At 47.0% G+C, this 10,041-nt stretch overlaps 5 protein-coding genes across 5 annotated transcripts; 4 read left to right on the top strand and 1 right to left on the bottom strand.

Moving 5' to 3' along the window:
• Positions 1-3,276: 3,276 nt before the first annotated feature.
• N7511_011083 (cytochrome P450) lies at positions 3,277-5,196 on the bottom strand (the record flags this gene model as incomplete). Its single annotated transcript, XM_057133460.1, has 7 exons — positions 3,277-3,436; positions 3,507-3,560; positions 3,624-4,168; positions 4,218-4,307; positions 4,348-4,480; positions 4,549-4,758; positions 4,823-5,196. 7 exons carry the CDS (start codon positions 5,194-5,196, stop codon positions 3,277-3,279), a joined length of 1,566 nt encoding a protein of 521 aa, XP_056981448.1.
• A 635-nt stretch (positions 5,197-5,831) lies between these two features.
• Positions 5,832-7,113, top strand: N7511_011082 (uncharacterized protein; the record flags this gene model as incomplete). Its single annotated transcript, XM_057133459.1, is given in 3 exon segments — positions 5,832-5,840; positions 5,855-6,692; positions 6,761-7,113. The coding sequence occupies 3 exon segments, from the start codon at positions 5,832-5,834 to the stop codon at positions 7,111-7,113; spliced, it is 1,200 nt and encodes a 399-aa protein (XP_056981447.1).
• An 880-nt stretch (positions 7,114-7,993) lies between these two features.
• N7511_011081 (uncharacterized protein) lies at positions 7,994-8,329 on the top strand (the record flags this gene model as incomplete). The annotated part of the gene is made up of 1 exon (XM_057133458.1): positions 7,994-8,329. The coding sequence occupies one exon, from the start codon at positions 7,994-7,996 to the stop codon at positions 8,327-8,329; it is 336 nt and encodes a 111-aa protein (XP_056981446.1).
• A 55-nt stretch (positions 8,330-8,384) lies between these two features.
• Positions 8,385-8,837, top strand: N7511_011080 (uncharacterized protein; the record flags this gene model as incomplete). Its single annotated transcript, XM_057133457.1, has 2 exons — positions 8,385-8,461; positions 8,612-8,837. The coding sequence occupies 2 exons, from the start codon at positions 8,385-8,387 to the stop codon at positions 8,835-8,837; spliced, it is 303 nt and encodes a 100-aa protein (XP_056981445.1).
• Positions 8,838-9,489: 652 nt separating this feature from the next.
• Positions 9,490-10,041, top strand: N7511_011079 (PaaI family thioesterase; the record flags this gene model as incomplete). The annotated part of the gene is made up of 1 exon (XM_057133456.1): positions 9,490-10,041. The coding sequence occupies one exon, from the start codon at positions 9,490-9,492 to the stop codon at positions 10,039-10,041; it is 552 nt and encodes a 183-aa protein (XP_056981444.1).

The raw sequence follows: 10,041 nt of genomic DNA, 5'->3' as shown, positions 1-10,041 counted from the left end.
TCACTGTTCCTCCATAGGCCCGATTTCCCGTACGCGGCGTATGGCTGGCCTGCCAGTGAAGCGCATCGGACATGCTCCCCTGGACCGCATCCGTCTCATCACCATCCTCTCCGGCCGCTTCTTCGATCAGCAGATTTGCATCTATATCCGCGAATTTCCGCCGTGCAATACCGACTGTGATCTGCCGCCAAGCTTTGATATGGATATGCTTCCCCAGGACTAGCTTACCGGCCTCGACAATGACCCGGGTCATGGTATCAGCAGGCCACGGGTCAGTGCCCTGAGACCAGAGATAGTCGGACGGCTTGGGTCCCCCGGTCTCCTGCTGGAGGAACTCTCGGAAGGGATTCACGATGGCAAGATATTGCGTGATAAGCTGCCCAACCTCGGGCAGTAGGAATCGGACAGGCCAGCGGGAGGCGTTGGTCTGATTCCGTGACTTATAGTAGCTAAGGATGAAAAGCATCTGTCCATCGTGGAGGAAGAGATCGCGCGTGGTCAACGTGGTGTTCCGCCACCGAAGGCCAATGAACTCAGTACGACGTCCTTGCTGCCCTGAACCGAGAAAGAACGGGACCATAACCACCCGGAGAAACTGCTGGACAGCGTTCTCGTACTGCTGAGTCGCATCGGCGGACACAACCCAATGACCCTCGGCATTCTGCGACCAGAATGTGTGGAACAGGGCAGGCGTCCTACCAACCCGAGTGATCAGCCAGTCCTTGACCGGGTCCAGATGGCACGTATTGCGCGAATCGGTGATGAATGACTGGCCTGGCGCAGTGGCGTCCCAATTATCGACCAGCTCATCATACGCGATGGTCGGGATCTCCGATGCTGGGCTAGAGCGCCCACTGAGACAAAGCTCAACCTCGAGAATCCGCCGGGCCTCTGCAATCCGCTGAAAGATGATCTCGCGGATATCGGAGAGGTGAAAGACCACATCTGACCAGACCAGAGTCTGACCATCGGCATGCCAGCGGATCTGGGCCGGGGGGACCTCGGTCTGACTGATGCGGAACCCGAGCAGTCGGTTCTCGAGCAGCTCCGACAGAGGACCGTCGGTATCGTTCAACAACCATTCGTCCCGGATCGCAATGATCATAGTACTTATCTCCGCATCCTTACCCTCTGCCGTCTCTGCCAACACAGACGCAAGGATGACCATCTGACAGTCGTAGATCAACTGCGATAGTATAGATGTATAGTTCCCAATCGCGAGCCATGCTCCTTGCGTAGGGCTCCAGAAGCGAACCACGGCATAGGAAACAAGGACTGAATCAAACTTTCGACGAGAAACCGGGTGCTGGATGATAGCAAGGCTGAATTGAAGTACGGCATGATCTAGCCGGGCGCGCAGATCCTCCCCATGCGGACTATCGACCTCAGACCCACTAAGATCCACAATCTGACTTGCGATCTCGGTTACTTCGACCCATACCTCAAGCTGCCGCGTACTGGCTTGAAAGAGATTGTCCCGGAGTTGCTGCTGCTCTACGACGCGCTCCCAGTAGCATACCAGCTGCTGCCAGGTAGTGATGTATCTCTGTCGCGTACGTTCATTCTGGAGATCGGAGAGGGGGTCCTGGGATGTTTCTCCCCGGGCAAAAGTGTTGAGAAGCCGTGCGTTACGGCGACTAAGCTGGCGTACCTCTGTATCTTGGTCATGTACCAAGACCGCCATTGCTCCCTCGAGAACACGTTGGACGCTTTCGCAAATGACAAAAAGTAAAGCCTCCTGGTCCTGTCGTGGTGTTCGATAGCTAGGACCAAGATCTTTGACCTCGAGCCCTTCAAGGTGGATATGGATACCGGCCCGCTTCATAAAGGGAGTGACCTCGGATACATGGCGCGCTGCGGCGATGGACTTCCGCGATGATTGAGAGAGACTCTTCTGGTATCGGCCCATGATCTGTTTCCATGTATCGCCGGTGAGAGCTGACGAAGGGGGTGTCTCGGAACCAGATGGTGGTACATAAGTAGGAGCGTTGGCATGCCGATATATATATTGAGGGTTGGAGGTCGGAATCTGGTCGGCAAGAACCACAGCAAAGTACTGTTGGCTTTGTTTCTGGAGAAAGAGCGTCTGCATAAAGGCCTCATGCCATGGAATCGCCCCCTGCTGCGCGACCTGCCACTGATGATGCTTATTATAATGTTGGCGGATCCGGTCCTTGCTGGTAGAGCGAACGTCGCAATCGGGGAAGTGGCAGATGAACCCGAGCACGGTCGGCAACCCGCGAATCTCACAAATCCCATCTTGAGGCTGGATGACTCCAGTGCTGTATTGTGCCACGCAAGCTAATTCTCGTGCGGACTCGATGGTTTGCCGCTGTTGACTCTTAACATGATGTTTGTCACGAAGATGGCGAGAGAGACTGGTTCGAATGTAGCAGGAACCATGGGTTATGCATAGGACTACCCTAAGTTCCGGTAGCACTTGCAGATACGACGGCAAGGGGTTATCAGTCTTAATTTCAGGCTCCGTGGCAGAATTTATATGATCGTGATTAGATTGTGACATTGTAGAATCTAGTAAAAATAGTAGATGGTATGGATATATAAAATTTAATTAGAAGTAGAATGGTGGATATCAGTATGATTATGGGTTCCCCTGAATGTCACCGTACGCTAGTCTGTTTATGGATTAATGTGATAACACTGGTTAGAAATGTGAGCAATCCGATATTGTAAGACATTAAGGCACTGTAGTGATAGTATACAACTGCTTAATACAGGGTATCATATACTCAGAAAGGATAGGACCTGAATCTGTATTAACTTGGTACTAATATAATTCCTTAGTATTCTACTTGGATTGTGGTCAGAAATATATTTGAGTTGGGTGGTTGTAAGTATAGTCGGAAGGCTAGACATTCTACAGTCGGAAATAGCAGTCTTGAATAAAACCACTCAAATTTGAATACGGCGATTGCAAAACTTGCAGAGTTAGAATTAAGATTGTTGTGATTTCCATGCAGCCTTCAGAAAGTAAAAATAGTATGTGAGTGATAGGAGGAGAGTTCTGAATAACAGTGTCCGTTTTCCTGAATAACAGTGTACGCTAGTCGGTTTTCAGCCTAGCTCCCGCTCTCTTAACTATGGAGGGGTTCAGAATTACACTGTAGTTCAACGTAGAATAGTTATAGGGCTTTCGCGCCGTCATATGTTGCCATCTCATTGACTTACTCGGAGGGCACAACGGTGACATCTTGAATCCTTCCCTATTAAATGACGCCGGCAAGGTGCATATCCCGAAACAGGTCATACAGGTTATCAGACAGTATATCTCGGCGTTAAAAACGCTTTCCAAGATCCATGTTCGAACTGCATCGTGATATACTGCCTGTAATCAATTTGCTGACCAGGTACCTCATTGAAATCAAACCGCGAAAGTATATTGGCAGTCAACATTCTGATTTCCGCCATAGCGAAACTGTCGGCCGGGGTTTGAACATGTCAGGCTATGCACGTTGAAAATATTGGTGTTGAAAGACAGGACTTACTTTTTGCCAATACAGGAGTGCTTGCCCGCAGAAAACGGATAGTAAGCTTGCATACTAATCATAGTTAGCATCAGATTGCTTAGGTTAATATAGAGCGTTTCGCGAAATTGTACATACTCGGGTGCTGGTACACCGCTCGGCCGGTTTTCTAACCATCTTTCTGGCCAAAATCGCATAGGCTCGGGCCAGTATTCCGAGTTTCGATGAAGCTGCCTATAAGAAGCAGACACAACTGTATGAGCAGGTACATAGTAGCCCATTATCTCAATTGGGCTGTTTCCCGTCCGACGTCCCATTTCCGAAGCTATGGGATGTAAACGGAGGACCTCTTTGATGCATGCCTCCAGGTACCGATACTGAGTACTGGTTCGGACTGTTTTGCTTGAAATGATTGGGTCGGTTGGTCGATGTACTGGCAGAGTTTTCATCAGGTTGTTCTTCACTTCTGGGTTTCTCAATATCTCTAAAAAGAAGCAAGCGATAGTCCCAGAAGTAGTTTCCGATCCGGCCAAAAGTATCTCGGCCATCTGATCAACGACCTCTCTTGTTCCCATTTTTACTCCGCTGTCTGCCTTTTGTCCATTCTCTAGAAGATGTTGGAGAAGATCGGGGCGAGTAAGTTCTGGATAAGACTTTCTGTGACCTGCGACAGCAGAGATGGCCTTTTCTATGTCATTAGTTGATCGCTCATAATTTCACGCCTCGACTTACGGCAATCATCTCTCGTGGCCAGTCAAATTCCAAATTCACGCCAAAGTTTCTCAAAAGACGTTTTATGTAAACGAACTGAGCATGTGTAAGCTTTTGATTTCAATTGTAAATGTGAATGGGAACAAGATACCTGGTATCTGCGGGTCATGCCTTTGAAGATGGCTGATGGTATTCTTTTCCAAATTCTTTCATCAAATTCAAGATCCATTTCTTTGTTTCTGTCGGTCTGCCCGAAACCATTGCCAAATGAACATTCGCCCATGCTAACGGCAGGTAGTGTTAGCAGGATCATTCTTCTTGACTTCGAGAAGTCAAAATTCAAGACGCTTACATGTCGAGTGCCAAGTTATGGAGGTCGTCCATGATATCCGTGACCACTAGGTCACTCTCCCCACAAGATGGAGAAGATGGCAATATATCCACGTATCGGTTGATAAGATCTTGGACGCATTTTGAAAAAAGGAATTCAAGGCCGTCAACATATGCAACGGTGAATGCCGGTGATAAGAACTTCTTTAGCTTCTTGTGAGGATCAGGTCGACTATAGGGGGTAAAAGCTTTCATTAGCGCCCTTGATCGTACTGGCCGGCTAGGACGGCACTTACATCTCCCCAAAGAGGCCAGGACTGGTCCGATCTCTAGAAATCTCAGCATACATTGTGACCTTTGGAAGGTCGGTCGTCATCAAAATGACCTTCAATGCTTCTTTATCTGATGTCCACACTTGTCGTGGTCCAAGGCGAAAGATAGGGCCGTACTTGACATGTGACCTTTCCACATTTTTCCATATTGTCCCCTTTGCAAATGCATAATTGAGATGTAATGTAGTCAAAGGCGCATACCATGGCCCTGGAATATGTGAGAGAGGTGATCTCACAGCTCTGACAACACCTAGGATGTAGTAAAAGAAGAGAACAGGGACGATAAAAAGAAAAGTCACATATAGAGATACGGGGAGGTCCTCGAAGAGAGTCTTCATATTGATCAGAAAAGTTGATGGTAAAAAGAAAGGTCTTGAGCTTGGAGGTGACGGAGAGGTGACGGAGAGGCTTATATATCTTTCTCCTGTAAGGTAGGGACACATTTTTCTTTCTCGAAACTGATCGGGGTGGGCATTACTACCTACCCGTCAATGTGGTTGACGAAACGCTGTAGGCTGCCCGATGATCATAAGCCTGACTCTTGGTTGCTATCTTAACGAGCCCAAAGACAATCTTCAAGATTCTGATTGCCTCATTGATCTGTGATCAACTGCGGTAATAACTAGAAGCCGTCATTTGTGGTCTATCAATTGCCATGGCGTTCCCCCACCCGAAACGTCATATACTACCCAAGGTGCATTTAATACAAGCAGAATGCAATCTGATCGCGAGGATGATGTGGAGGAAATGGGCTGTGAGTAGCCGGAAAAAGAATCCTTTTTGCTGTTGGTGTGACTCTTCAAAGGCCTGGGCGCAAATGAAACTCATTACGCCCAGATAAAAGGTTAATAGAATAACCGAGAGCTGCCAGAGTATGTTTGTCGATTTAAATGCGTCGCAAGATAATCTCATTCATCATCACAAGACAACAAGACCAGTTTTTTTGTTACTTGTCTAGTTGGAGACTGAGACCATGGAAGAGGTGAGCTATTATAGCCTTTCCCAATTTTTATATCTGTAAATAATGCGAATGTTAACAACCTCAAGAAGCGCATCGAATGTACCGAGAGGTTCTCTGTGGATGAGCTCAGGCGTGTCATTCCAAAACATTGTTTTCAGCGATCGAGCATAATATCCCTCGGATATCTCATCGGTGATATCTCATATGCCGCCGCTCTAGTCATCGGGGCATTGCAAATTCCTTCCATCCAGAACGACGGTCTTCGGATTGTAGCATGGACTCTCTACGGATTTCTTCAAGGACTTGTAGGTACTGGGATTTGGATTCTTGCCCATGAGTGTGGCCATAGTGCCTTTTCATCGAGCACCGTTCTTAATGATGCCGTTGGTTGGGTTCTTCATTCGTCACTTTTAGTGCCTTACTTCTCCTGGAAGATAACGCATGCGCGCCACCATCGATACACTGGACATATGGAGAAGGATACTGCATTTGTCCCTCTGACAGAAGCGAATTTTGCCAGGAAACATCGGATGCCCACGAGGGATTTGGAAAATTTTATGCAGGACACTCCGCTTATGACGCTCGCTCATTTGATTGGCCATCAATTGGCTGGTTGGCAACTATATCTTTGCCTCTATAAGACTGGTGGAAGATATAGTATTCCTAACGGAGATATTGCGAAGCAAGGGATACTTTCGCATTTCGATCCCTACAGTCCTATTTTTACACAGAAACAGCGGACCGCCGTTCTTTTCTCTGATATAGGAATCTCCATCATGGGCACTATATTGTTCAAGGTGGGAAGATGTTTTGGATTCTATAACATCTTTGCACTATATTTTGTGCCCTACCTATGGGTTCATCACTGGCTAGGTTAGTTCTCTCATTTCTGCAACGACATTCTTTAATGTCCACATAATCTGTGCTCACAGCTTTTCTAGTCGCCATCACATATCTTCATCACACGCATCCAGCAGTTCCCCACTACTCTGCAGCCACTTGGTCATTCAAAAAGGGAGCTCTCGGTACAGTGGATCGCAATTTCGGGTTCATTGGCCGTCATTTCTTCCATGACATAATTGATCATCATGTCATCCACCATCTATTTCCTAAGATTCCATTTTACAGATCAGAAGAGGCAACTACCGCAATCAAGCCCCTGCTAGGGCCGGCATATATTGAACGAAAAGAGGATTTCTTCCTTCTCTCACTTTGGAGAACGTTCCGACAATGTCAGTATGTTTCAGACGCCGACAAGTCCGATGAAAACTCCGGAATATTCGAATGGAGATAGGATTGGAGTTATTTTCCACGTGAGATGTAATCTTCTATCATCAAGCCAGGCTGAATGAAATGGGATTAGCGGGATACTTGGTGTAGTACGCCAAGACTGGTATAGACACACAGCAGACCCCCTCAACAGCGGTTCTATTAATGAAATCAATTAGTCACCTAATAGTTGGTTCCTTCAGTAATTGCGCATGTTGATATCCTGCAATCCGAAATTTATTCCAGATGCTTAGGTAGGTGTTCATATACTGTGACGTTAGAATACTTAGTGTTTGAAATTTGAGCTTGACTAAATCCCTGCCTTTCCCGCAGTGTCGAAGCCACGTTGTGATTGATGCATATATCTTCAAATGGGCACTAGGCGTGGCAGATCTTGTAAAATGAATATTCAGGATTATTGTTGCCCCTCTTAGGATAGTCAAAGCACCAAGACCCATTGGCCACGGGGTTCTTCACGGAATATTTAATTCAGGGCTACAGCGCCTCGCCAAAAAGAAGGGCATAGCAGTATCCTTGGAAGATCTAAGTGGCGATATTTATTTAAGGGCTACCGCGCCTCGCCAAAAGAAAGGGTATAGCAGTATCCTTGGAAGATCTTAGTGGCGATAGTTATTTCAGGGCTACTGCGCCTCGCCAAAAAGAAGCCTCAAGTACAGTAGTATCCTTGGAAGATTTAAGCAGTGACATTTCCGCCCGATTTGTAGAGATCGCATTCAACAACAATGATGTGCCCCACCAACGCCGAGATTTTATCTATATTTGAATGCTTGGGTAATATTCCTTCCGGTTATGTGTCGTTTTTTGAACACGTAGTCGATGACGTGAAATGGGAGATCACTGGAAAGAATTCTCTTTCAGGGGTGTGGGGATCAAAATCAGAATTCATGGATAGTGTGTGGCTGCCAGTTATCAAGCTGATTGCAGAACCGGGTCCTATCCTTCAGCTGGTCTCTGCTGAAAGCATTATGACCAACGAGAATGGGTGGGTTGCAGTTGAGCTAAAGACCCGAAATACTCGAACAAAATTGGGCGACCAGCTTTACAGTCAGCATTATTGCTGGCACTGCAAATTCAACTCTTTTAACAAGATTGTTCGAGTGAGAGCTTTCATTGATTCAAGCACGGCAGAGACTGTGCTTTCAGATGAAAGAGCCAGACAAGAGGCACTGGCTCTTACGCCAAACGATGGCAAGAAAATTATTCACGAAATGTCGAAATAAATCAAAACCTGACTTCGTCTTAGATATTCCACTCGTGACCCCGAGCTACCCCATGATGCCGTTCGACTCTACTTTCAAGCAGTTCCTCAGCATGTTCTATTTTCTCACCGATGCACCAAGTGAGAACGAGAAGTATGTTCATTGCTTTACGCCTGATGCTTCAGTATTTATCGGTACGAGATCAGTGCGGGGCAGAGAAGGTAATCAGTAAGAGAAATCCTACGTAACAGAGATTAATCATTTTATAGGCATCTTGACCTTAAGAAATTCAATGTGGGACAGAGTCAAGCAACGGACGCATCGTCCCAAGCAAGTTTTCCCTTATGGACCAAATTCAAACGTCGCCATGGTGTATGGAACGGTTGATTACGTGTTCAAAGATCACTCCGAGAAGAGAGTTCACTGGGCCGCAAGATGTGACTTCGTCAAATTAGACCAGGCATATCTGGATCGCTATCAGGTGTTTTTAGCAGACGATGTGGCCTGGAATTCCAATGCAAACTCATAGTTTCTTATTCTAAACATTCGGTCAAATTGATTAATTACTACATTTTGCAGAATTGGGCCGCTACATGAAAAGCTCTTGGGGAGCAAACTAGTTTTTCGAGTGGAAGTCTATCAAGTCCTACCGAATGGATGTTTTGCACAGCGCTTGCCAGAGCATATGCGAATTTTTGGTGTGTAGTGTAAGCATGATTTTCATAATGACGAATCCTGGGGGTTCATTTCCAAGGTTCGCTGGCTGAGAACAGCACCCTGCATGATGCGCCTGAAAAGGCCTTGCGGAGGAGTGAAGAAAGGAGGGGTTATTTTCATGTGAAGAAACTACGTTCCTCCTCATGCACTCCATCGGTGCTCAGGCTCTCTTGGCGTCAAGATGCCTTGGCTCCTCGTCTGGTACGATGGACCAATAGCATGCATGTGTGACGTGTACCTCAATATTATACATATGAAATAATAGATAGAGCCACCGTGACACCTCCTACCCAGACATCTTATATTCCGTTGCCTTACCTTCAATAGATACTTTTTCTCAAGGACTGAGCCCGCCCCCCCCTACCCCCCGGTGACTCTCACTTGACCTTCTGAGCAATTAAGTTGTGGGCCTTGTTAGTTCCCGGCCAAAAGGAATACCCAGCTAACTTCAATATCCTAGAACAATGGCTCTGACGTCGCCAATTGCCATACAAACCCTTCTTGATAATCACCCCATGATTCAAGGTCTGCGGGCAACCGGAGACTATGTGGAATATAGAGCATACCAAGATTATCCTCGGGATCTACGCGAGCAAAATCTTACCGCTGGCCCTCTCACTGGCCCACAAATGATACCCATACCACCATACGTATTCGCACAGCGGGGCGGAGAGAGCTTAATTGAGATATTATATCTCGGGAAGCATGTATCCGGATACTATGGCATTGTGCATGGCGGACTTCTTGCTACAATGATTGATGAAGCGCTAGGTTGGTGCTGTTTTCCATCTTTGCCTGGTGGAGTTGGTGCTACCGCCACGCTGAGTATCGAGTATCTTGCTCCAATGCCTACGGAGAGCATTGCTGTATTGAAAGCGCAGACTAAGAGCGTCGTTGGGCGAAAGGCATGGGTTGAAGGGCATATGGAGACACTGGTTGAGAATGGGGAACCAGTTATCATTGCTAAGGCGCGAGCATTGTTCGTGTCACCTAGGAACATCAAATTAGGAATCTAG

The sequence above is a fragment of the Penicillium nucicola genome (genome assembly GCF_028828085.1).
Source record: "Penicillium nucicola strain IBT 29836 chromosome Unknown utg000010l, whole genome shotgun sequence".
Classification (NCBI taxonomy): domain Eukaryota; kingdom Fungi; phylum Ascomycota; class Eurotiomycetes; order Eurotiales; family Aspergillaceae; genus Penicillium; species Penicillium nucicola.
The sequence above is the reverse complement of the archived record's forward strand: the minus strand, read 5'-3'. Positions and strand labels throughout refer to the sequence as shown.